Source organism: Fringilla coelebs (genome assembly GCF_963513975.1).
Source record: "Fringilla coelebs genome assembly, chromosome: Z".
NCBI lineage: Eukaryota > Metazoa > Chordata > Aves > Passeriformes > Fringillidae > Fringilla > Fringilla coelebs.
Genome location: NC_140031.1, coordinates 8,823,702 through 8,850,951, shown reverse-complemented (window position 1 = coordinate 8,850,951; position 27,250 = coordinate 8,823,702). Strand labels below are relative to the sequence as shown.

The window sequence follows — 27,250 nt, the reverse complement described above, 5'->3', positions numbered from 1 at the left end:
TCAATCAGTAATAGAGTCTTTTTCCCCCCTCTCTTCTTTTAAGTAACAAATTCTTTCAAGATCCAGTAAAAATAAATGCACACAAGCAGGCTCTGCTCTTTTCCAGGGGATTTTGCTCTGCGAGGGAGGAAAGGTTTCAACAGTGTGCTTGAATCAAAAATGAACATATGCAAGAAGGGAGGAATGACATGCATCAAAAGTTGCCCTTTTTTTGTTGAAAAAGGATTTTTTTAAACAAAGAAAAACCCCAAAAGACCAATCTTACAGCACTAAGTGCTGTGAACAGTCAGTTCATGCTGCATGGTGAATATTGAGCAAGCTACAAAGCTGCCTAGAGGAGGACAGAGGAAGGATAAATGATTTTGATCCATTTTTGGGCTCTCCAGTTGCTATTCCACTCACCGACCTGAAAATTGCTCCAGCTACTGGGACCAAACATGGTAGGCCTCCTCCCAGGCATCCCCACCCCATGAGCACACAGCAAGCAAGCAGCGCTTCTGTATAAATAACCAAGATTTAAAAGACAACACTAAATTTGTTGAAAAGCATGTTAAAAGAGCGTGCTCTGGTCTAGGTCCTCCCTATGCCAGGCTGCCTTCGTGTGGGTGCAATGAGATGCCAGCTCTCATCAGATCCATGACGAGCTGCCACCTGGAGAGCAGGTATCAGAGGAGCAGGAGCTCTGCAAAACAGTCTGAGAGCAAATGGAGTCCAGGAGGGAGAGGCAGCTGGGGAATGCCACAGAGGAAATTTGGGCAGGTCTTCTTGGCACCAGAAGGAAAGCAGGTGCTCATCCTCAGTGGGTGGTGCTGCTGCCCTGGGAAACTGGAGTAACATTCCCCATTTCCACCCCTTCCCAGTCAGGGGGAAAAGAGCCGATAAACCAAGAATCATAGAACTGTTAAGGCTGGAAAAGAAGACTTTTCATCTCATTGAGTTCAACCATTAGGACCTCTCTCAAAGGATCATCCAACACTGCCTGTCCCTCTGACCCTTGTGGCTTGCCAGCTCCTTGCAGGTATCCCCAGATGTTGGTACAGGAGTCCCACTGTGAGGACAGGCTTGTGTCACACCCCCCAGCTGCACTCCAGTGCCCTGTGAATGACCTGGCTTTTTAAAAGATGCCATCACACCCACACAAACCAATTACTAGGAAACAATTAAGCTGCTGATGGACCTCAGGACCACCATGGGAAAATGTAAAAAGGAGCCACCTGTTCCTACAAAGCCCAATTTCTGCAAGGCGTTTGCAACCCAACTTGACATCATTTGTCAAACAGGAGTCAGGACTCCTCTTCCCTGGTTTTCAACCAAAACCAGCCTATGCCTGTCCTGGCTGCTTCTGAAAACAACTCAAAAATGGGAATTAAGAATTGAAACCTCTAGAAACTGTTAGTGTTTTCCCTGCCCTGTGCTGAAACCGTCACTTCTCTTTGCATTCAGTGCTGCTATCCTCAGTGGGAAGGAGCTCGTTCAGTCCCAAAATTTAACCCTTGAAGTCAGAAAACTTCCAAAAGGGAAAAATAAGCACCTCTTTTGGGGATAACCCATAGGAAAAAGGCTTTGGAGAGCCTCAGTGATGCTTTCATGGATAACGGAGGAGAAATGGCTCCGAGAACTGGGGTGAGAGAGGACTTTTCTGGGGAGCATGGTGCCTCCTAAAGCATCAAGTGCTGTTGGTGCTGGTGTTCCAAAGGGGTCTTGCAGCACAAAGCAATGCAGGCAGACACACAGCAACTTACTGGGAGGCTCTGGCATCCAGGCTTCGAGCAGGAAGGCGCTGCACAACTGCACTAATTATCTGCTGAACATCTGTCTCTCCCCTACTATCGCGGGGCCGAAGGAGTCCTCCTGCATAGCTGAGGATTAGCGCTGGAAGAGATTTTGTTGACTGTGTGATTTTGCATAGCAGGGGGAGAGAAAAAGATCCTCATATTCCCTGGAAGGAGTGGGTGCTTCAGGGAGAACCTCTTGGATGAAGGAGGGGAATTTGTAGTTGAAATCAGAGACCTTGCTGGAGCAAGAAGCAAGGGCTTGCTTGCCCTGATGTGGCTTAGGGATTTAGTCCCTTGCTCTAAACTGAGGGGAGCAGGAACTTTGCCCCTGTGGTCCCTGCAAGTAACACCAGGGCATCTATTACAGTCCAGAGGGTTCTCTTGTCATGGCACCCAGCCTGCTCTGCTGGCAGCAGAGGTAAATCACTGAAGACCAATCTGTTGGTGGCTTTCCAGGGATTGCTTTGCTTCCCTGGGACAAAAGGGGATTCCCAAGTTCACCAGTGGCTCCAGAATTTAACAATAAAAGCCGGTAAGACTTTCAGTTGTGGTGTGGTACCCAGGGGAGGTTGTGCATCTTTCTTGCTGTCTTGGCTGGGATGCAGTTCTCCCAAAATCCCTCTATATCCAGGGACAGAGACAGCAGCACAGAGGACCTTGGACTGGCTCCTGGCATAAATCACTGCCTAATAAACTGAGGAGCCTCCTTCCTGTAAAGGCAAGGGAGGGGATCTGGAACAGCAGGAAATGGGACTGGGTGGTGGGAATACATCCCTGATCTTCATTCTGTAACCCACCAACTTAGAGAGGAAAAACCTTCCCAACTCTGTATGACATCTACCATCCATATTAATGAGGTTTGTAGAAATCTGTGTGCAAAATGCCTGACAGAAGCCTAAAAACCAAGCCCGTGGTGAAGTGAAGCAAATTCCCTGCTGTTTAATTAGTACAAATGTCTTGTGAACTGGGAATGTGGGGTTTTCTTGGTTGTTGTGTGGGTTTTTTTGGTTGTTTTTTGGTCTTTTTTTTGTTTTTTTTTTTTTTTCTTTCAAGACCATCAGGGGCCAGAAACTTGCACAATAACACAAACAAAACATCCCTTAAAATCAACTGGTGCTTTTGGCCAAGGAGAAACAGTTGGGATTTCCAAATATGGCCCATGGGAACAACAGCCCAGGCATTCTCAGGAAGCATCTTGGAGCCTGAGCTGTCTCCCAAGAATAAAATCCTACAGGCCAGCCTGACAAAAGAGCCATTGCATGACAGTCGCTATCGCAGAGGCACGTGAGTTAAGCAATCAATCAAGCAAGCAATGACTGGGAAAAGAGCAGCACATGAGGCACATCCTACTGGCAGCAGAGCAGGGCAGGCTCGTGGCTGCCTCCCATCACAGGTGGGCTGTCTCATCCCTTCTCCACCAACACCACAGCAAGTGGGGTTTCCCTTTGGTTGTGGCTTTCTAATCCAAGTCTGGGGAGCAGGACCCTTTCTTGGAGAGAATACAGGCATCCAGCATTTGTTTTGGACTTGGAGGCTATGTAAATCAATGGTTATTCTGCAGGGACGTGATAGAGCAAAAAATCAGACGTAAAATTTGCCAGACGGCAAGAAATGAGCTAGGAATTGTTGCCGTCTCTCCTGGGTTAGGGAGGGAATCCTGTCTCAAAGGCTTGGGATTGCGTGTGTGCCGCCAGCTTCACATAATGACATTCCCTGGGGCAAAAAGAGAAAGACTATTTAAAATCACCCATGACTTATTGCCTTCCACCTCTTTTAACTGGTTCAAAGGACACGGCCTCTGCCCATGCATGGATTCAAACATCAGGATGTGATTTTTGGAGCTCAGCTGTGCCATCCTGAGAGCAGGGCTGAGCACTCAGGGGCCCAGATATATTTGCAAACAGATTGGGCAAATGGCTGCATGTTTGTAAGTGTATTTTAAAAATCAGATTCTGTTGGCAGGCAACTCTCAGACAGCAAGCAGGGCCAAATCCCATGAATAAATTGCTTGGAGCGAGTAGTTTGACGCGCCATTATTCATAACTAATGCAGTCCTAGTAAACAGAAAATGGAGGCCAAATCTGCCGGTATAGACACCAATGACCTCATCTATTTTCATCCTACTTACTGAGTAAAATAGGAAGAAAGTTACCACCGTCCTCTAAAAGGGGAAATGGAGGTTTTGGAGGAACAATATTCCCTACAGCTCTGGAGCGCAGTGGGAGTCTGGAGAGCAGGGACCCAAGCTGAATTCAGAGTCAGAGCTGAAATCTGGTCCCACAAATGCAAAAACACAAATAATACCAACGTAGTCCTTCTCCCACCTCTGACCAGCTCTTGCTCAGGGTTATGAAGAGCACAGTTTCCCTGAGACAAGAGGGGAGCCACAACCAATGGAGGGGGCACAGCACAGGGTACCCTCCCAAAAGTGGGAGCTCTTCCACTTCCCAACCAGTGTTTCAAAGCAGGTTATGTAGAAATTTTCAGAGGCAGGCAAGCTGCAATACAGTTCCCAACCTCTCCATAGTGAAGTCCTAAGCCAAACAAAAAAAATAAACAGGGAAGTGAAAAGGGAGCCTCAGGCTGCTCCTCCACCCTGCGCAGCAATTGCAGGCTCCTCAGTACAACCATCAAGCAGTTGGTTAAAGCAAGCGCAAGACACAACTCTCATGGTATTTTCTTTCTGCAGGAAACATCAGAAATCACTGCCAGGGCACACTGTAGGAAAAAAACACCCATCCTGATTGCAGATGGGAAGGGACCTTCATGGAGCGCAGGTCTGCTAATGCTGACGCAGCCGCCAGAGCAGCAGCTGCTTCCAAGAAGCCGTGAGGCTACAAACCAGAGCACAGACGTGCTATTTCTGCCACATTTCCTATGTACTTCAGGAATTACATTTATTTCAATTTGGGCAACACATAGGAAAATTGTGAACAGGGCTGTGATCACTCTTCCCTTGTTTCCTTTCCTAAATAATGCAAATTTTAAAGGATTTTGCTTGTAAGATGCTTTCACCCTGAAGAGGCCAGCTCAGCACCTCCTGAATTTACCTTAGGGAAAACTGGAGCCATTGACCTGAAGACTGCCACATTCATCTTGAGCACAAAGGGAAATACTTCTGTAAATGACAAAGAAAATTTATTATGCTGCTTACAAGTTACAGCCCATTAAAAAAATTGCCCTGATTTGAATCATTGACTTTTCAAAATAAATACTATTCTTTCATCAATAAGCTCAAAATACAAACTAACCACAAACCCTTTGGAAAAAAAAAATAAACATAAAAATCATATCTTTACACATTAATAACATTTATTGATCTAACTGCAAGCGTATGTCCACATCCATAATTTTACCATATCGCACATCAATAATACTCTACACTTTTTTCATATTAAAACATGCTACTCCAATGAAACCAAAGTCCTAAATATTCCCCTAAAAAGGCTTTTGCTATTTAAATGCGCAATGGTTACATTTCAAAGTGTTAACACTGAGAGCATATTTGGTTATGCAGAATGGCATTAACCATTCATAAAATGAATGGGGCAGTGATGTGGGCATGTCAGAGAATAGGAACACTTTTACTTGTAACAAAACCATGAGAGTTTTCTCTGTATCCTTTTGTTGTCACCTTCTTCATGTCTCACACCCTGAATTTACTAAGCAGCCAAAGCAGCTTGGACTGAGCTTGGCACTGCCAGGTCTTTGTGCCTCGTGGTTTTGGATGAGGCTTAGCATGCTATAATCTGTTTATTAATGCTTTGAAGAGGGGCTGAGCAATGAGGAGGAAAAACTGGCAGATGATAATGCTATTTAGGCTAATCAAGAATACAATGGATAGGGGAGACCATCAAAGTGAGCGGCAGTGCCAGGCGCTGAGGAAGCGTGGTGTGATGATAGATGCAATGCAGGGCATGCTGAAAGGGAGATTTTGAACTAATCACATACATTGCTGCGGCCTAAATTAGCTGAAAACAGGCAGCAAAGTGATGTCAGCCCTTGCTCTGTGGCCACAGCTAAAATGGCAAACAAAATGTTAGGTGATACATAAAGCTCTGGGATTGTATGTGATGCTGTAAATCAACGATACACCCTGACCTGGAACACTCTGATTAATCCTGGATATCCTGCATTAAAAAAATCAGGGCTAAAGAGTATCTGTTCAGAGACAGGCAATAAAAGCAATGAGATGCAGAGAGAGAGTGGAGCCTGAGACTTTAATTTACAAAGGAGGTGGATAAACAGGAAAAGAAAGGAGGTGCAGAGAGCAAAAAAAGGGAGTTGACAAATGCTCCTTGAATATGGGAAGGGCAGGAGGGTCCACAAACTAGAAAAGAGACTTCAAGCCGCTGTATTTACACAAGCAGCACCTGGTACACAGCCAGGTCTGTGCTGCCACCAAGGATCCCATCGACCCACAACCAGGGGGAGTTTAGAACAAAAATTAAGTGCTTTCATTTCTAAAAAGACTTATAGGTGTGTGGGGGCACTGGGAGTGGGTGAAGGAAGAGTCATGCTGTGAAAAAGAACACCAAGGTCTAGAGAAATACCACCACAGCCAGCACAATGCCTTATGGATGGATTATCCAGACAGGAAAATGGGGCCTGTTTCCCACAGTAAGTTGCTCCTGGCTGGGCAGAGCCAAGGGTCAACCCATGACCTGCAGCAGGCTAGCTCTCCTGGGCACCTCTTCGGCATATTTAGGTATTTAATGAGTTGGGTCTTCTCTCTTCTCATGTCTCCTTCAGCCCTTGATGAGGAGCACCACTCTCAGCACATCACTACAAATGCCATGTCCACACAGCTCTCCAGGGCAGCTGCTGCCCACAGAGGGGAAACTGAGGTATAATCCCAGCTTTCCCAACACCATTGGGATGCTCCTCAACACTGCACTCCTCACATTCACCAGCTGCATCCTAAAACCACAGTTGCCCAGGGACAGGTGGGCAGACACAAATCCTTGAGTGCCTCTCCATTTCTCCCTCCCTGTTTTCTGAGGTCTGGTGATTTCCCAGCTGATGAACACATTACCACCTCATTCGGCAACGCCTCAGAGGTGCTCACGTTTCAGGCCCCTGCGAGAAAAAGATGAAGTATGAAAATCCCTTTCCTTTCCAATCCAGTCCTCCCAGCACTGGCCAAGGAGCAAACACAAAACGCCTCGGAAAACACACAAAAAACACCGGATGTGAGAGGCTGTGCCGAAGTCGCACCATATGCAGGTGTCAGGGAAAAAGGTCTCCTGTCTCCCACGCCAGGCTGCTATCTCCATCCCACAAAGCCTTCCCATGAGGGGTTATTAGCCAAGGATGATCCTTTCCCTCCACGGGCCTGTCAGTCAACTGGGCTAGGTGGAGAAGGGGGAGGATTCGCCATGCCCACTGGCACCAGTAAGAATCTGGTGATGACACCTACTCTGGAAGCCTTCAAATACATCCATGCTGACACAGAGAGCTGCACATATGAGCCCCTGCCCAAATACCATCTCACCATTCCACTACAAGTGCGATTGGAGAAGGCACACTCTCCTCTCCCTACCCTCGGAGCTGCAGCAAGGAAAGGGACAGAGGTCAGGGCAGGAGTTAAACAGCAACCCCAAAGGCAACTCCTGGTGACATCCCTGTCAGCAAACAGCTGCATTTTTTTTTTCCACACGTTGACGCATGTTAAAACGCAGGAGATGCAAGCAGGAACTTGTCCCATGTCTGCAGCCAGTGGCTCCAGAGTCCATATTTTGGGGTATAGTTTAGGAAAAGTGAGAGAAGCATCCACATGGGTGAGGGAAAGGATGCTGGTCATGTTCCAGTATAAGGGAGCATGTTGGACAACCTTCATCTAAGATCCTTGGGAAAAGGCATCAACTCAGCATCTCAGGCCAAGAGAGACTGATGCTTCTCAGGAAAGGTCATAATCTCTTCCCTGAAAGGCTTTTTGGACAGAGAAGGGGGTTATAGCAATTGTGGCACTGTTCCTCCCTTCAACATTCTCACAAGTTCTAGCAGAGCAAAAAACTCCACAGCTCTGCTCCACGCTGGTTTTTCACCCCATAAATAGAAACGAGCTGATCACACCAAATTCATGCAGGATTTTGTGGAAAGCGCAAAAGAAAATGGGACAGAGGTTTGTTTAGTGGTGACAGCCCAGTACTGCCTCTTTGACATTTGCTCCAAACCAGTGAACTGCACAACATTTGAACTTTTGTTTAGACAGATAGGCCTGTGTATTTAGAAATCCTTGAAACTCATCCATCTGCAAAGACAGCAACTCTCCATAATGCAAAAGCTTTAGCCGGGATGCTGAGCTCAGCAGATCTCTCTACAAATGATTCCTATTAAAGTAAAAAATTACAATGCAAGTGTCTATTTGACAATCCAAGCCTGACCAAAAAAGAAAGGAAGGAATTAAAAAACATAATATGGTTGTGCCAGTCATCTTTACAGACCACAGAGGAGTTAAGGGAACACCCTCTCTCCATCGCCTGCCTGGTGCCCAAACTCTTTCAGAGGAACGCACCCTCCACTGCACCCAGGATCATCCAGGCGCAGTCGTCCTGATCAGGATCTGCTCAGCTCTTCAATGCCTCTAGAGATGGAAAACCCAACTTAATTGCCTGGCACTCAGTTTGGATACCTTTCCATCTTTTCCATCAGGATCATTTATTCTGGCACTCAGCCTGAACCTCCCACACTGTGTTTTACCCCTGTAGTTTATTGCCCCAGGGACTCAAGGGCTGGTTTCTCTGTGAGATTTTTGCATCTCTGAAAGCTTACAGCTTTTTTGGGCTTTCTCTTCTCCAGACTGAATGCTTCCAAACCATGACCTTGGGAATGTGGGCCACACATAGGTCTCCGACTTCTTTGTGCACCACCAGCACCAGAGAACACTGAGAAGCTCATCACAGGTGATGGGTGCAGCCACACATCAGCAGCAGTCCTGATCTCACCAGCAAGGACAATGAGGTACAGCTACCAGGACCAAGGGAAAAACAAAACCCCATCCTAACTAAGAGCCTAAAGACCACCTGAGGTAGAGTGAACTGAAGAAGAGCCCTCCCTGTGGTTTCCCCCGGTGGGCCAAGAGCATGGGACGTGCTGGGGAGACCCTGCTGGCACCATGCTCCTTCTCCCTCTCTGCACACCATGGCAGCAGCAGTGTGCTCAGCTCGTAGCTCCCTGCCCCCTACAAAGCCTAAACCAGCAGATTATCACGTTAACGCTTCAAATGTTTAATTTCCTGCTCCAATTACACTGGTTTTGCAGCGGGAGAGGCAGGAGGGGGGAACAAGTGAACACAAGCTGGGTGTTTTCAACTAAACCCCGAGCGACCCCAAGACCACCAGGCTTTCCCTTCATCTCCACGGATGGGGGGTCAGTACTCAGGCTGGTGAGGTGGCTGGATGTAGGCGTGGGAGCCACCTGAGCGTCGACCTCTCAGGCCAGCAGTGCAGTCCCTCTCCATCCCACAGCTGAAATGAAAAGATCCTTTTGTTCAGCCATCTCCACGACATTGCAGAAACATTTGCTGCACCACAAGGCAAAAAAACAAGGCAGCTGGTGTTGGCAGAGCAAAACGGTACCCAGCTGCAGAGAGGGGCTGAGGGAGCATCAAGGAGAGAAAGGGAATAGAGTAGAAGGAGGGCTAAAAACAGTGGGAGTACGGAGGGGAGTGTATCCGAGTGCAGAGTAGCTATGGAGTGAAATGAGGAGAGATGAAAAGTGCAGAGGAAAACTGAGGGAGAGGGAAGGTGAGAGCATGGAAAAGAGGGGCAGATAGTGGGGAGAAAGGGGGAAAGAGTGCAGAGAAATTGAGGGTGAGGAGAAGAAAAGAGAGAGAGTGAAGAGGAAAGCACGGAGGAAAGGCAGGCTCTAGCAGCATGCAGGCTCCCGCGGAGCTGCATCCGCCTGGACACTCCCCTTGCCACATCCACCGGGCTGCTCAATACTCCCCAGAGAAAAAGAGGTCTGGGGGAAAAAGGATATCTCAACCCAGGTGTCTTGCAGGACAGCAAGTCAAGCTTGAGTGGCTTTCAAGAAATATTTAAAAAATAAACTCATCCAGGAGCACTCACTCAGCCTGAAAGTCTGAAGGGCTGCTTAAAGAGAAGAGTGGGGCTCTGGGACTCAAAACCCCACGGAAGACACCCCTGGTGCGAAGGCAGAGCCCATCACCCTCAGCTGGGCTGGGACAGGGCATCTTAGTTGCCTGCAGAGCTGGGGATGCTTTCCGCTCGGAGCCCTTCCAAGGGGTCATCCATAGCTGCTGTTATTTATAGCTGGCTGAGTGTGCACACCCGGCACTGAGCTCACCCGAGCGCACAGGGAAGGAGGTGAGAAAAAAGGACTGACCTTGGGGTCAAGGCCAGGAATAGCTGCCAGCGGCCAGAAATAGCTAGAGCCATATTCGGCCCTGGTTCTTCGAGAGCTGCTGGATCAGAACATGGTGTTTCCAAGATTTCAGCTCCAGGTCATGATAGGATTGATTTCTCCCTCAGACTCATGTTCCCCCAAGACCCCTCCATAGCTGCTCTCCAGCTCCAAAAATCTACTGGGTGGATGGAGCAGGTGGGAAGGGGCAGGAAAGCAATCCAGCGGTGGGGAGGGGATGACTGACCTCTGGAAAATGTGCTGGAAAAGCAAGGGAGGCAGGTCGAGAGGAGGGACGGGTTTCAGCACCTGCTGCGGCAAAGCCTGACGCTGACCTGGGAAGGGGCGACGCAGGGGAGAGGATTCCTGAGGATTTTGGCAGCGTGCAGCTATCAGCACGCAGCTCGATGACTCCTTTGGGTGCCTGCGAGAATCTCAGCACATGAGATCAATGTGGACGGTGAGCAGGCACGAAGACTGTCACGTGCACGCTGCCGTCCCCCCAGCCCGGAGCCTGCGAGCACAGGAACCCTCTCTGCACCCCAGGCGTGCGGGGCGTGGGCACCCGGCCCATCTCCCTGAGCACGTGCATGGATGAACACACGTGTCCTATCGAGCAGGCGAGCACAAAGGCTGGTGCAGACCCACACATCGAGCCCACATGCAAAGGACTTTCCTGGCTGCCCTGGCGGGACCTGCCCGGATCCCAGCACACCCACATTGCTCCGCACTTGGCTGTGCTGGAGCATCCCGCCCTTTCAGGTCAGGGAACAAGGGTGGAACCCTTCTTGCTAGGATCCCTGCTGGTTATGGAGATAGTGAGAAACCATGGGAGTGGGAAGGTCAAATCCAGTTCCCTCCAGCACCCAAAGCTCAGCCACTAGTGAAGGCAGAATTCAGTTATTAACCCTCCAGTACCAAATCCAGGGGCTAACACTCTGATGGATGAGTCGAAGATGAAGGCAGACAGGGGAACATGGTGGGGCCTGTACCAAAGGCTGAAAGCCCTGGGTGAGCAGTGCTAGCTTGCTGGCTACATGGCCTGCAAAGGAAATGGTGCCTGCTGACACAAGGTCCTCACCCTGTTCTGTGCTGAAGGGCTGAGATGCAGAAAGAGCTGTCTCCGACTTCTTTTCTACATGGTTTTGAGACACATTTTGGATGTGGAGGGAAAAGCAGGGCCCACCTGGTCCTGCTCCTCAGCTGGACTGGTGCAGCACAGCGTGGCATTAAACCAGTTCTGGGTGCTCCTTCTTCCCAAGACCTCCAGAAGATACTTCAAGCACCATCAGATCACTGCACAGCAGATATCCCTAGTGTCAGACAGGGAGAATATACAACCCCTTGCTCCATTAAGAGTCTTGTCTGCTTAATGCTCTGATCTGGATGCTGCTTTTCCCAGTCCCTTGCTGCTGTTGTGTACCAGCTGTGTGAACTGTGAGGAGCAGGGCAGGGCAAAGCCAGCCAGGTAGGGAGGCAGCCCGGGGAAGTCTCCCTGCCCAGGGGGATGTGTAGCATCAGACAGCTCTCACCAGGTGGCAGCAGGTTGTACTCACACGGCTGGGGAGTGAAAGAAGAGCCGGAAAAAGCAGAGGGAAAATCAGAAAAATAAAGCATGCTCTAAGCCAAACGTCGAGTAGGAAACACACGGTGCTTGTCGAGCCTTTTCTGCCTCCTGTGAAAATAGGCACAAATGCAGGGGTTTTTTTGAGGGGTGGCTTGCACGGGGCTGGAAGACACAGCTCCTGCAGGTGTTACCCATCACCTCCAGATATCCCACACTCCTGTGGCACCTTCACACACAGGTGTGCAGTACCCCAGCGGATCCACATCCCACGAAGTGGCTCAAAGAGGCAGGAGCTGCCAGGAGCCGCCAGGAGCGCGGAGGAGGTCTGCAGCACGCACCAGCTGGGGGAACGCATCTGTCCCCCCATGCCACAGCAAAGCCCTACGGTCCAGGGGGTGGCACTCCTGCTCACGGCAGGGAGGTGGGACTCGATGGTCTTTAAGGTCCCTTCAAACCCACAGCATTCCGTGATTGTGTGAGAGCCCACTCCTCAAACCCATCGAGAAGCAGCAGTATCCCCTTGAAGCTTCTCCTGCTTGCAACACGCTTCTAAGCCCGGAGCACATCAGCCCAAAGCCCCGGAGAGAAACGTCTAAGCTCCAGGAGAGCCATGTCCTAGTGGGACCAGGGTGGGAGCGGGGGGGACTGTGCATGCACATCTGGAGCAGAGCCAGTCCCCGGGAGCCCGTGGAGACCTCCCTGCTGCTCCAGCATGCAGAGCTCAGCATCTGGTCCCAGGGTGCGCTGGTGGGTTTTTTTGTGGGTTTTTTTGGTTTTTTTTTTTTTTGTTTTTTTTTTTTTTTTTTTAGTTTAACAAACTACTCTCCAGCCTTGTAAGGCGAATCCCCACCGTGCCCAAATAAGCTGAGTATTTTTGGCTGCTCTCCCCGCAGCCTTGGGCTGGCCTTTGGGAAATGCATACCCTCCAGCCCTTCATGCCCTGGAAATTGAAGAGGCTGCCTCTTCTCTGCGCCAGAAAAGGGATTACAGGACACGCTTAAGGGCTTGAATTCATAACCTTCAGCGTCCCCCGGAGCTGGGGACCCTCCTGCCTGAACCGCGGCAGCAGCACCACTAGCCGGCAGCACTGCCAGCATGTCCGTCCCAGGCATCCAAAGGGCACGGACACTATTTGGGTTTCAAGCTGGGACAGAGCATGCCGACCCTCTGGGCTGCTCGCAATTAACAGCTTCTGAGGCTGCACGGAGACAAATTACTATAATTTAACAAATAGACGTTATCTTAAAACGAGCGCCTTAACCAACACCTATTGATTCCTGCTCCCCTTCCAAAGAACTCACTGCAATTAAGTTGTCACATCTCTAATGCTCACGTAAAAATGAGTCAGCTCCAGTGTCTCCCAGAAAACCTTGTCTGTGCAGGATTACAAAACCCAGCTGCCGAGTTTCCTTTTTACTCGTGAATTAGCCAGAGATGAAATTTATCTCGGTGGTAGACAGCGGAGCTTTTATCTGCATCCCTCTGGCTGCCATGCAGCTCACAGGCAGCTCATGTTTTACCTTTCCTCTTTCAAACTGCCAAGGGTTTTGTCCTCCACAGGCAGGGCATTAGGGAAGGCAGAAACTCTGTTTCTGTGGGCTTGCAACCTCTGCACAGCTGCTCTTGGGCTGCTGGAACAGCAGGGCATGCTGCAGAGATGGGGGGCAGCTGGTCAGACCCCATCACTCCTCAGGGATGGCACAGGGATGATGCTGTGGGTTCTGCTGTCCTATGGCCAGTCCCTGTCCTGCTGGGAGTCCTGCTGGCCTGGGACACAGGCAGCCCCTAATGCATTGCATTAGCATGCTGTGCCTCAGTTTCCCCACTGCCACAAACAGACTGAGGGCTGGTGACACCTTTACCAAGCAGAGCAGCAGGCAGCAGCATGGGTCCCAAGAACATCAGTCCCACTTTGAAACTCAGGAGGAATTTCCTCCCTGACAGCAGGTGAGGGGAGCGTGAGAATTGCTTTTTCCTCCCTCAAATGGCCAATTAAACTGCTGTTTTGATACTTAGACTAGGATCACCACCATGACACAGACATGCTTCTCTTGTTCCACAATAGAACAGCTCAGAGGTTTCCATGGTCAGCCAAGGCTGGTCCCCTTGGACCCTCCCAGGGACCCCATGGAGCAGGCAAGACACTTCAGAGAGATGGAGGCAAGGTGAAAAAGCCCTGGGGATTCAGTGGCATCTCACAGTAGGATTGATTCGGTTCCAGGACAGCCAACAATTCCTTCAGATCCTGAGGGTTCACATTTCCAGAGCCCCCGACTGGGTAAAGAGGAGGATCCCTACACCACTGCTGCTCTCCAAGAGACAGGGGAGGGCAGCTGAGGGGAAAAAACAGAGCAGAAAAACCAGCAGCAAGGGTAAAAAGCCAGAATGAGACCGTGATGCCAGAGATTAGGACGGGATCTTTAGAGAGACTGGTGAGCTAGACCTTAATTACGCGCCACGCACTCGGGCAGCGAGCCACCAGCTGCCGCTCATTTCACCGATGCAGCGGATAGATTTGATAATCACTGCCATGTAGTGGGGCTAATCTTCCCCTCTCCATCTCTGGACACTTCCTTCACTGCAGGCAGAGTTGCAGCCAGCTCTGCAGAGAGCCCTGCACCTGTGTGCAGAGCCAGGGAGGTTTAGGGGTGCGGCTACAAGCACACAGAGGGGCAGGGGGGCATGGCCCTCTTTGGGGGTCCCCAGTGGGAGAAACCCACCCCCAAACCTCCCTGAAAATGGGGACTCTGTCCCTTTTACTGGTGAAGCCAGTGTCATTTATTGATAGCATCCCTGTGAAGCGGGCAGGGACTGACTGAATTCATGAGAAAGGGTCTGCAAAGCATCATAAAAGCAAGAGGAAAAGCCACACTCATAAAACACCAAATGCCAGGAATTAATAGGGGGCACTAGGGGTGTCATGGCTCTCTCCTCTGCCCTGGAAAGACCTCAAAGGAGCTCAGCATTGCAACTGTTTTACCCGTGGCTTGAAACTCGACTATTCCTTTCTCTTTCCTAAGAGGAGAAAGTGGTCCCCAGCAGCAGGGCTGAGTCCCCTCGGGGGCAGGCATGGATCAGAAAGCCCCCCCAGCCCCCAGCTCCCATCCTCTCTGGAACGTCAATCAGGCACCTGCCAGCACAGCCAATTCACTTCCATTTGGAAAATTAAAGAAATAAAATGAATCGTTTGCTTAATTTGAAAGGGTGGCAGGAAGCAAAGATGCCTTGGGCTGGTGCCAGCGTGTGGAGCTCTGCTCATCCGCAGGGTTTTGCTGGGGCAAACATCAGCCTCTTCCCTTCCTCTGTCTGCTGGGCCCAACAGCCCCTGTGCAGGGGGCTCTCAGCCTGCCCCCACTCGTCCCTGTGCTCCAAATCTGGGCACAGCTGGCAAACACAGCAGTGCTCACAGCAGTGATGTCCCCCACAAACTACATCCGAGGGCCTCGGGGACAGTTGCCCTGGGAATTCTGTCCCACTGCTGACTGGAAGGGTGAAAGCACTTCCTCAGGGGCACCTGAGGTTAGAGCTTTTTGGGGGTTTTTTTTGTGCCTTCAACCTCTGCTGGTCCCCTGTATTGCACAAGGCAGAAAAGAAGGAACAAAGGTGGAGGTGAAAACAATAGGAAGGTACATTGCAAAAAACCTTCCAAAACGTCATCTCTCTGCACCCCTACGAAATGCTCTGGAAATGCACAACCCTCCTGCTGCCCCAAACTTTCAAGATTTTGGGGACATGACAGGAAATTCTCCCTGCCTCAGCTGCGCTCGTCTCTGGGGCAAACCTCTGCTCGCCAGAGCTGCCCTCATCCTAATTCTGCAGCCACACAGCCTGCAGGATTCACTGCTGCTCTGTCCCGGGAACAGCAGAAAGAGCTACCAGGATAGGACCCTGCTCTCCAGCCAACTCTCTGAGACCCCACTGAACCCTGGGCTGTGTCCTTCCGCCTCCCCAGTGTGTCCTACTCACTTGAAAGACACAACCATCATCTCTCTGCTTTTCCCCCTCCACCCCCCTGCTCTCCCCCCTCCCGCAACAAAGGCGAATCCCCAAATCCCAGCTCCTTCCTGCCAAAGACACGTGCACCTGCAGAGCAGCTGATGCCAACATCCAGAGCAGAGCCAAGCACAACAAATGGGCTAAAGAGCCCTCACTGCACAGAGACCAGCTTACAAAAACAACTGTATTTCACCCAAACTCTATTAAACTGTCCTGGGTTATTGCTTCGTTTCCTTTCCCACCACTGAGGATCAAAATGAGATTTCTGTGGCTACACAAGAGATGCTCTCACGTGTCTACCTTCAGCTGCCCCTTCTGTGCTATGTGCGGGGTGAAACTCACTGTGGGGTGGCACAGCTTTGCATGCAATTAATTTCCCTTCCAAGATGATTTTTTCACACTGAGAAAAATACAGCCAGCAGCACATTCCCATGCACAGTAACCCAACGGGGCAGCCAAACCCACTGCAAGAGCCCAGAGAGTCCTGAGTGCTGGGGTCTCCTGCAAAGCCTGAAAAATGGGGTTACACAGGCTTCAGAGCCAAAAAGGACTGCTGTGATGCTGATAACCACCGGCACAGCCCTGACACTTCACCACCACAGGCTCCAACCCCGCTATTTGTGCTGCAATTAACAAGGTATTAATCACAGAACACGACATAGTTCCCTTCCCTGTGAGCATCCCTCTAGTTTTACCTTCAGCCTTCTGGGTTTTCCTCTGGCAGACTTTGAAAGTCAGCTGCAAACTAGGCTCCTTGTTTACAAGTCAGAGGATTTAAGAGCCGTGCAGGAGATTCAGGCCATGGCTCCCATTAATTTCACCAAGTTTTACTCATCTAAGCCTTAGCCATCAGTTCCTAACAGAAATAGAGGCTTGCTTCTAGGCAAAAATAGCAAAAGGAAAATGAACTTTACTTCCAGAGGCTTTTCGAAATAGAAATATCTAAAATGCAAAAGTTCTTGCAGGTGCTTGCCAGGCTTTGCAACTAGATAAGGGTGTCTGGAAACTAAAATCTCAAAAATTTCCACTACCTGCCCTGTCCCATGGTATCTGCACACACACCCCCGCACCAGCTCAGCCATCATCAGTGTCTGGAGAGGAAACGCAGAGAAAAAGTCCAAGAAGTTTAATGAACTGTCACAGCTTAACAAACTAATCCCTGCTTATGCTCACCTCATCCCAAATGAGAAGCTGGGGGAAAAAAATGTACAACATGAGGCAGCTATCTCTTATCTGCTCCACTGCTCTGCAGTGGCAGGGGACTGAGCAGGGGCTCCTGGGTCATGGCAGGGCACTGCCTGCTCCTCCTCAATGCACACCCAGGACTGAGCAAATACCTCACAGTAATTTCCCATGAACAGTTTGTGTCTGCTTCCCAGAAAAACTTCGGCTAAAGGTAAGAAATGTGCCTGGGAGCAGCATGGTTTATGAAGCCCACATGGAAAGATGGCTTTGAACTCAGACATGAGCACGCACTGGCTGCAGAAAGCCCCCGGTGCTGTTTGTTCGTGGCACCAGACTTGCCTTCTGCAGAGAGAAGCAAGCAAAGCTGGAGGCAGAACCAAAGGACAAAACCAGGAGGAGGCATTTTCCTCCTGCTTCCACTGAGCCCTCCAAAGGCTCTGGGGAGAGCACTGAGTCTCCAGAAGAAGTTAAGCAGGAGCTCCTGGCACATCAGCTGTCCTCCACGAAGCTGCAGGTTGCCCAGTACCTTGATCCCAGTGTCCTCAGACCCACAGGGCTGGGTGAACCACCAGCAGCCAGAAACAGGGATGTGAGGCAAGTTCCTGCTGGGTGAGCTGCTCCTGAGAGATGTAAACACTTGCTGGCAGGAGGCACTGAGTAAATATCTCGCAGCAGTGCAAACAACAGCAAGTAGCATTTTCCTGGTAAAGCAGCGCCCAGGCTTTCACTCAAAGCTCGGGGCTATTCTTTCTTTGGCCCTTTACTGAGCTGAAGTAAAATGATCTATCAAAAGAATTTACCTCTCCCACCTCCCTTATAAACATGCACACATACAACTAGCTTCTTGTCCCCAAAATCCTTCTCCTCTACATGAATGGCTTCATGGCCTTTTCTACAGCAGAAAGAGGAGAAGATCATGACATGAAATATCATCTACCTCTGACCAGCAGCTCTGATCTTCATAAAAACCAGCGCCTGCATCACACATCACAGAGCATCACATTGTTATCATGTGGGCACTGGATCACAGATGCCTGTAGGACAGCTGGTACCAAACTGGAAATGATTGCAGTGACACCCTGGTGGAGGTTTAGCCAAGCAGAAAAGCATGGGTGCAGATGCAAAATCAGCTGGTAATTCTATATCCAACTGAGAAGGTGGGATTTGTTTGGTTTGGGATTTTTTTTTTGCTTCTAGGTAATAGTTTTCTGACATGGCAAACAAAACTCTGGTTCCATCTGAAGATGGTTTGCTTCAAAATAGTGGAAATACCAGCTCTATTGTCATTCTGTCTCACAGGGATGACTTTTACCTTCCCTTTCTGTACAAGTTTGTAGGAATAGCTTAAAAACTTTCCAGAAAAAATAAAGTGTACAGAACAACACAAAAAGGAAGGAGCTGGGGAAGCTGGTGGTGGTCCCCTGGGGAGTGGCGAGGAGGTAGGAGGTTAGGTCACACAGCACAGATCTCCTTTTCACATCTTCTTCAAGAAGACATCAGGGGCTTCGGCTCAGCCCCCCATTGCTGCTAACACAACACCCTGAAGAAATTATTCTCTGCAGGAAAGCAAACAGGGTGAATGGGATCTGCTGCCAAACCCTTACATCTCACAGTGGGAGAGAGGGGAGACCGAGAGGAAATGAAAAACAAATCCCGGAGCCGGGGATGTGCCGAGGGGTGGCTTCGGCGTGGTGTTATCTTTGTCGGCAGGGTGGGCTCCGCGGGGGTCACCGCGGGAGAGGGGATTAAGCACTCACATCCAGACACGCCTCTGTAAAGGCAGAGGAAAGGGGGCAGATACTCTGAAAACCAACAGGAGGGCAGGGCAGGTCTCACTGGGGTGGTTGTACCCCTGTGGATTCCACGGCTGCCCGAAGCACCGGGAGAAGTTTAGGTGTTGGTGGCCTCCCTGGCAGCCAGGCTTCCCACAGCGGACACAGCCCCTGCCGAGGGATGGTGCCTACCTGCTCCGCTGCAGCCAGCCCAGAAGGAGTGAAAGGGATGCACACAGAGGAGGAAAGGGAAGGGGAAGAGGTGAGGTGGTAGCATTAAAATGTAAATGAGATCGTACAGCTCTGTAGAAACTTTTTTAAAACTTCCCAGATGGAACGCCAAAAGTAACCAGGTCACTACACACCATTAGCACATCACTCATTAACCACCCATTAATGAAAGGGCTGCAGATAGCACAGTTCCCTCTTCAATCACTACAATGCTTTCCAGCCAATCGTCCTTCCAATTTCATTGCAAGAAATTCCCCCAAAAGCTAACACCTAAGAGCTGCACCTCCGTTTCTCATTTCCTTTCTTTCAGCCAAAGCTTTAACAGCAACAAATATAAGCAGATGCAGCTCTGCAGCAAGTTTCTGTCTAGTCTTTTTTCCATGCAGGAATTGCTTGTGCACCAGTGGAACCCCAGAATCCCTTTGGAATTTTTCATATAGCTTCTCTCTTTGGCTCTGCCCACAAACACAGAAAGAAACTTCACTTTTTTTTTCCTTTTTCTTTTCTTTTTTTTTTTTTTTTTTTTATTCCAGGAAAATTATTTGCAAACTGAGCCTTAGCCCCTAAGAACAGGTTATGTCTCTTGCCATTTTCTGAAGGGATTCAATGAGCCAGCAAGATGAGTGCAGAAGTATTTGGGTTTCCCCCATAACCTCTGTGGCTGACTGCCTCTTGTGCTGTGAATAATGCTCTTAGAGAACAATTCTGCATCAGTGTTGCAAAATACTACTAGTATTCTACGAACAGTATGTATATCTTCCAAGACATCAGTATTTGTACTGCCCTTGTGTTGTTTCAGAGAAGCAACTTGCTTTCTGGATCCAGTAATAATTTCAGCAAAACCACAGAAACAAGAGATGCAGACTCTCTTTTGGACTAAGAAAGCATCTCATCACTCTGCTATTTATAAAACCCTTAAATACATGTACAAGCATAAAAACACCACCCCCTGCTTGCACACATACCACCTTATTTGATCAGACCTCATAAAAGACCAGATGCTATCTTGGAAAGTAACTTCCTCGGGAAAACAAACTGCCTGTAGTAAATCCCAGGGCCAGCACGGGCAGCTGCCCCAGCGTGCTGTCTGCGCGGGGCTCGCCACTTTGTGGAGTCTCGGGACAAATGGGGCAGGATTGGAGCTCTCTGCAAAGCAGGACAAGAACAGAGAGGAGCCATGAAAACCTCACAGCGCCTGCTAGCATGAAGATGGGCGTCATGCTGGGGTAGCGGGGCGATGAAGGCAGCCGAGCAAAGGAAAAAACCCACAACCCACGGATGTCAGCAGGCTGTCAGCGTCCCGGAGGCACCGCCACAAAATCCGCACGCAGGGAAGGGCTTGGCTGGGCAGCGGGAGGGCTGCTGAGAAACAAAACAACGCGCCGGGTGACAGCGGAGGCTCTGCGCAGGGAGGCTGTCAGCGCCCCGGGGTCGCAGAGAACCTCCGGCTCCGACAGCCTGGCTGCCGGCGAGCGCGCCGAGCGGGGCGGCGGCAGCTGCGAGTGCGCTCCAGGGCGGCATTCCCACGGGCAGCGTTCCCCCGGCGCTCCCGAGCGGCCCGGATGGAGCTGGCTGCGCCGTGGTGCCATCGGCCCGGCCGGGAGCAGCGGCGGAGGATGGAGGGCGGCCAGCCCAGCGCTCGGATGCTCGGGTGAGGCTCCCCCGGCTCGCTGACGGAAATGAAAGTGCGCGGAGCGATGGATGCCTGCCCCGGATATTCGGTGCGGGGAAGAATGTGGGGGTTCTTGGAGCGGGCACGGCCACTCGCAGCTGTGCAAACAACCCCGCAGAGAAGGTGACTTACCTTGCCCCCCGACTGAGGTCGCACACCTCCCGCTTGCAGGAAGCCTGTTCCCTCGCCCAAAGACAGGACAAGCAAAGCCGAGGGCTGTTTCCCAGCGGGAAGCTGCTGTCTCACAGGTCAGAAAGTTAAATGAGCTGGCTGGGGTTAGGACTGAGCACCGGTACCCACCACCAGCCTGACCCAGCCTAGCACACAGCAGTTGCTCCTTGATTTTAATCTATCCCCACAATAGAGGTGAGTTCCTTTGCGAGCAGAGAAGCAGCAGCAGGGGCTGCAGGAGAGAGGTTTTGCTGCTTTTTGGGTCTCACGCCCCGCTGCAGCATCTCCCCAGTGCTGCAAGCCCTAAAGGGATCCCGCATCCAGTTGGACGGGCAGGAGGAATGCAAGGCCGCGATCCAGGAAAGTACATACTGATCCGTCAGCACCCAAGTATTCCTGACCCTTGTCTTCCAGAGGAAACTAACTTCAGATGCTGAGAGAGGGAGGAAGGGAGAGTGATCAGCATCAGCTCTGGGGAGAATTGGATACCCCAGCAGCACAGGCTGGTCAGAGGTCATGTTGGAAAATGCCATTTTGGAACCTGAATGCAATCCTGAGTGTCAGCAGGTCCCAGCATGGTCTCTAAAAAGACCATCACTGATGCTGCAGGTAGTAGAGAAAGAGAGAAAGAGAAGAAAGAGAAAGAGAAAGAGAAAGAGAAAGAGAAAGAGAAAGAGAAAGAGAAAGAGAAAGAGAAAGAGAGAAAGGGACCACCAGTGATTGGAGAGGTATGGGCCATGCTCCTGGCTCCACCACAGGTTCCCAGCCCTACCCTTCCCACCATCAAATAGGGAAAGTACTACTTTTCTGCTGTTTGCCTCACCAGACTACCTACTGTGGGTAATAGATGGAATCTGTAGGCCCTACAGTGGAAAAAAAAAAAAAAGGTGGAAGGGTTTTAAATTCCACATTTCTATGGATTTTTCAGAGATGGGGGTGAGAAGGGGGGTGAGGGCAGCACAATCTCTATTCTTTAAATAGAGATCTATTTATCTCTAAATCTTTATTTCCTCAGGCTCCTTCAGCCTGTTTCCTCCCCAGCTTTTGTATCACTTCAACCCATTTTTGGAAAAACAAACCAGAACAAATGGCAATAAATACAGGCAGACTTGGAGGAAAATGGCTGGGACTGCTCTGGATCCTGGCAGAGATCTTCTGAACAATGCTGAAACCCCAGGCAGGGCCCATTTCTGCCCAGTGGCAGGTGTGGCCCATGGTGGGAGATGTGGACCACAGAGGTCTCCACCAGATGACCCTCCTGCCCTGGCCAGGGAGAAGCTTTTCCAGGGAGGAGCTCTCCCCAGGCTCCTGGGCTCGGTGTGACTTTTCCCCACAGGCAGATATTGGATCCAGGCAGGCAGAGATGAAGAGCCACCAGGCTGTCAAGGAGCAGCCACAGCAAGAAGATCATGGGGTACTGTGGCTTGACCCTGAGGATGGAGCCTGGTCTGGTGGCAGCAGAAATCACCAGCTGCAACAGGCCATGTGGGTGGGGGCTTCCCTTCCCAATATCCCTGGGAGAAAGAGGGATGCTCTGCAGCCCTCATGCAAGGCTGAATTCAGGCTTTTCCAGGTTAGGACCAGGGATGCTGTTCTATCACAAAGCATTATCTTATCCAGAGCACGTCAGACCCTACAGGCAGACAGAATCCTACTGCTCTGAGGGTTCTCATTATCACATGAATCTACATCTATGATGTTTTCCGATGTCTGGGCTTTGAGAGCTCTCAAACCCTTGCAAATGGTAGCTAGCAATAGATGAGAATCTCAGGCAACTAATGCCTATTGATAAAATGTAATAAATATTCAAGCTAATCAGAAGGATAAAAATGAGAGAGGGAGGAGGACCCTGCAACACACTAGTTGCTGCCTGCCTGAGAACACCATCTTAAAATGATCCAACACCAAGCCATCACAAACAACACCATTTACAATCACACCAGTTTTTCTTCTCAAAGCTCTTTTACAAGCTTTGAAGGCCCCTCCAGTAAACAGCACACTGAAGTGTGTGCTATAGATAAAGGAAAGGAAAAAACCCAAAGCCCAAGAACACAAGCTCTTTGCTCAACTGCATGCCTGGACACAGGGAGGAGCTGACCTGTGAACCCAACACCAAGGAGCACATGAGCTGATGGCCACCCCTGCTGACCACCATAGCCTCAGCATGTCTCTGCTTCACCTTGCATCTGTGACAGTCTCTCCATTTGCCTTCTCACCCTGGACTGTATAAAAGTTGACAGGAAAAGAGAAATAAGTCACAGCCACTACCCTGAGCCCACTCTACTGGCCACAGCTCAAGTGACACCAAATACATGTATTTCCTGGGCAGGGCAAGATAAGTGAAAACAGCACAATGAGTAAGCCAGGCCACACAGAAGAGAAATGGGCAGGAAAAAAGACCATCCAAAAAAGCCATATTTTTAGGATGGATTTCAGGAGACAACCCTGACAATCAGTACTTTATTCCTGGAATAGGTTGTCCATAGAAGTTTTGGATGTCCCATCTCTGTAAGTGTTTCACGGCCAGGCTGGATGTGGCCCTGAGCAACACGGTCTAGTGGAGGGTGTCCCTGCCCATGACAGGGTTGTAATTAGATGATCGTTAAGATCCTTTCCAACCCAAACCATTCTGTGATTCCATGATTCCAAACTCTTACCAGATCAGCTAATGTTAGTCCTGCCCTGGGGCCCTATATCCCTCATGGCACAAGGAGGTGACATGCTACCTTGGTGCTGGCAGACACACCTGGATTTATTTCCAACAACAAAGACCAAGACCACCACAACCCCTCGCAAAAAATCCCACAAAAAGCCCCTATTGTAGCGGAACAGAAGGTTAAAGTTGCGATTTCAGAATCGGTAACAGAGTTACCCAAGAGAAAAATAAACCAATTACAAAAAAAAAAAAAAAAAAAGCCAAAAACACAATTCCAGATTATATTTAACACTCAAATTCCTCCTTAATTGCTCCAGTGTCTCAGCCAGTTTGCAGGGGAGGAGTGGGGACTGGCAAATTAGCTCCCCCCAGGGCTGCTTCCCCCTGGGGAGCTTTCCCAATTTACATCCCCATTGTGTTCTTTAATTAGTACATTCCTACAGCTTTTCTGAGAGTCCCAACACTTCCAGGGCTGTGACAGTACTTTATAAATAATAAATCGGAGGGAGTATTCACTGTACCCTGCTTCACTCCTCCCAGTGTCCCGGCTGGTGTCTGGCAGCTCTTTGCAGGACCACACACAGCCTGGAGCAGCCCACCACTGCCAGCCCCAGAGGCAGCCTTTGGTGGGGACATTAATAACCTCTTTTCATCTTCCTACCTTGCAGAACTTATCCAGAGTCCTGCTTCCTGCACAGGATTCTCCCAGACGGAGCATTTGGATTTGGTGACATCCCCATCATGCGGTTCCAATGCAGGTGAGAAGGGCTGGGAGGAAACCTTGACAGAGAGCCCTGAAGCCTTTTGTCTGACCAGAATGATGCCCAGAGGCAGCACTGGACCAGCCAGACTTCATGATTCAGGTTCTACCTGGAGGCATCCCAAACCCACAGCATCAGCAAGTGCGGAGCATGCTGCTCCTCCACACGAGGAGGACACAGGCAGTACCCTCCAGCCTGAGATTCCTGGTACACTAGGGAGACATGAACTTGTCCTTAGGGAAAATAAAAGGGGGGAAATGTATTTATTCTGCAGCACATCAGCCTGCCTGTGCCAGGAGCAGAGCCCAGGACTCCTCGCCATGCAGGAAAGCCTCCAGTGCCTGCAGCCTCACAAAGGTTTCACACAGATAATCCTGGAAACCAAATGGCAGAAAAAGCCCAAAGTAAAGGGAAGACAACACAGCTAAGCCATGCATCAGAGCTGCAACCCAACGTTTTCCCAGGTCTCATTAGGGATGATTTATGAAGGCTGACACCATCGTTAACCTCTGACCATGTCCCCACTGCCTGCAGGGCATTTCACAGCCTGCCTTCGACCGTCCAGCAGCAACGTGGGGGATGACTGAGATTTTATCTCCCCTGTTAATGCAATTAGGTGGTTTGAAGGAGACCCATTGGATCATCTTACCTGCAGCAACCCAGCCACTCCATTCGCTCCAGGACGAGCCCTGCACGTACTGCGTGCTTGCACACACGTGCAGCACTGCTTGGCACAGGCATCGGGCACTAATAACCTGCCATTTGCAACCCCATCTGGTTCTGACATGTCCATTATTCAAAGGCATTTGGCAAAGACCCTGGGCAACTCATTTGCAGAGTCCGGGTCAGTTCACAAGCTCATGAATTCCCAAACTATTTGCTGGCCGTACTGGTAGCCAAGCTGTGAATAGATTTTTGGCAGATTTGAAAGGAGCCAGTGTTTTCTGAAAACACCTGCCCTCAGAGGCTGCAAAAGCCCAAAGATTTCCATTCCTACTTAAGATGCATATCCAGCCCTCTGTAAAGCTGTACTAAGATGAAAACCTGACTTGTCTGCCACCATAGAGAATTCCCTGTTTTTATGAATCTCATGGGAAGTCAAGTGACATCAGAGTCCCTGAGCCAGGGATGCAAGTCTCACCTCACCTCACCCTTCCGTGCCCTCCAAGGGCTGGGAACCCAGCAGAGCAGAAGCATCTCCTGGTCTGGGACCATCCCCAGATCCCTAGTCCGGCCCCTCTCATCCCACAAGTGATGCAATTGGCTGACTCTCCCTCAAGCCAAGCTCAGGACCCAGCGATGCCCTGGCAGCACAGGCAGTAGTTGCCTTGGGTGCTCCTGGTCCTACAGCTGCAGCAGGGTAACACACCAGCTGGAGCATGAGGGCAGACCTGGGAAAAGCACACGTGGCACCTTTATTTCCAGCCAATTCATGTCATGCTTTGGTCTCCCTCGACCCACCAGAGCTGCAGACCATTGGGGTTTGCTGCCTCTCACGTGCAAGGATGCAGCAAGTTTTCCCTCCCGCTCTGAGGCTGAGGCTCTGCTCTCCTCTCCTCCCAGCTGCCTCGCTGGTGCAAATCCTCTCAGTGGGCAACCCTTCCATGCTGAAAACAGCAGCCCAGTAGGCTCCCGGAGATCAGGCGGCATCGCACACCCGCTCGGAGAAGCAGGAGGCACAGGCAGGGGAATACGAGACGTGATTTGCTCGGAGACAGCTCTGTGCTTTTGGCAGGACTCGAGGGCATTTGTTTTGAAGCTGTGTTTACATGCCTTTGATCAGACGTGTTTAACTTTTCTGGTGCGTGACAGCAGCAAAACAAGTTTGAGACAAGGATAATGAAACACATTGTGCGCCCGTACATGTAAACGGCTACAGCCAGGCTGTGCACATCAGCAGCTCGAACTGGAGGTGGGGGCGGTGGGCGGTGGGTGCCAAGACGGGGACATGCATCTCGATGATGCCAAACCAACAAGCTGAAAATGAAAAAAAAAAAAAAAAGAAAAAAAAAAAGAAAAAAAAAAAGCACTAACCCAGCAACAACAGCTCAATCTCAGCTCTCGGAATTGGCCAAGTGAAGTCTGCGCTCTGAGCCCCAGTGCAGAAGTTAAACTCCACCCGACATCACAGGGAGCTTTTCCTGAGCAGATAAACTGCTGCCATCCTGGCTTAGGGTTTGCTCTCAGCAGCACCTCAGGGCACCTCAGCTAGGGAGCAGCCCATGCTTTCTCCAACCTCTGAGGTGCATCAGGAACTCTCAAAGTTAAGAGCCACCAGTTAAGAAATGCCTGCATACGATCAGAGAGCAAAATGGAAAGGCAGCTTCCAGATACGCTCCTGAAATAGCTGCTCTCTGAAACACTACTGGCACACCTGGCACAATTAGCAAAAATGTATCTACATATGTATAGACCAATAATTAGAACATTCAACGCCCTGTCATCATTTCAAGTGTCCCAGCACGCTAAGGAAAGGCAGAGAGTGCTGCCTCATCCTTTCAGCAGAAGAGAGTGCATGGTAGTAAACCGGGAAATGTTTCCAGGCACAGCAATGTAAACAGCCCTGCTAATGAAGACCCTGACTTGGGGGGGAAGCCTCAGCACAGACAGAGGACTACTCCTACAGAGAAGTTTTGATTCAATAATCCTATTTTTGAGGTTAAAGAGACATGGAGGAGTGTGGATGATCCAGCCCTCTGCTAAAGAGCAAATCCAAGACTCTTATCCCTAGTATGTTTAATTTAATAGTGAAAAATGCCAGCAGAGAGGCTTTATAATACAGTCCCATGCTGACCATGCTTTGAGATGAGAGATGCCACCATCTCTTTGTGCTTAGCACAGCAAATGAGTAGAGCACGTTGGCACAAGAGGTTTCCTAATGGCATGCCACCTCACTACACAACCTGTCAAGCCAACGCAGGCTTAAGCAGTGGATCTTAGTTGGCAATAGTGGGGGAAGTGAATACTCAGCTGTGATAAATATTTAACGTGCTTTTAGTCCTGAAGAAGTGTAGCACTGAGGCCATCATCCTGTAAGTGAAAACCAAGGCTGATTAATGGGGGAAGGTACTCCCATTTATGGGAGGTTAGGATCAAT

At 50.1% G+C, this 27,250-nt stretch overlaps 1 protein-coding gene across 4 annotated transcripts in view; it reads right to left on the bottom strand.

Annotated features, from left to right (window-relative positions):
- The window catches only part of CNTFR (ciliary neurotrophic factor receptor), a gene marked incomplete at its 3' end in the record, with an annotated part of 197,725 nt that overhangs the window by 107,694 nt on the left and 62,781 nt on the right, over window positions 1-27,250 (bottom strand). The window contains exon 2 of one of the 4 annotated variants that reach the window (XM_084224799.1): window positions 4,826-4,893. The exons of 2 other annotated variants lie outside the window; for them this stretch is intronic. In XM_084224799.1, the coding sequence (XP_084080925.1) occupies window positions 4,826-4,870 (45 nt within the window). In that variant the 5' untranslated portion in view covers window positions 4,871-4,893. Of the gene's footprint in view, window positions 1-4,825; window positions 5,201-27,250 lie in introns of those variants that run through there. One more of the 4 variants, XM_084224800.1, reaches the window with a different exon arrangement.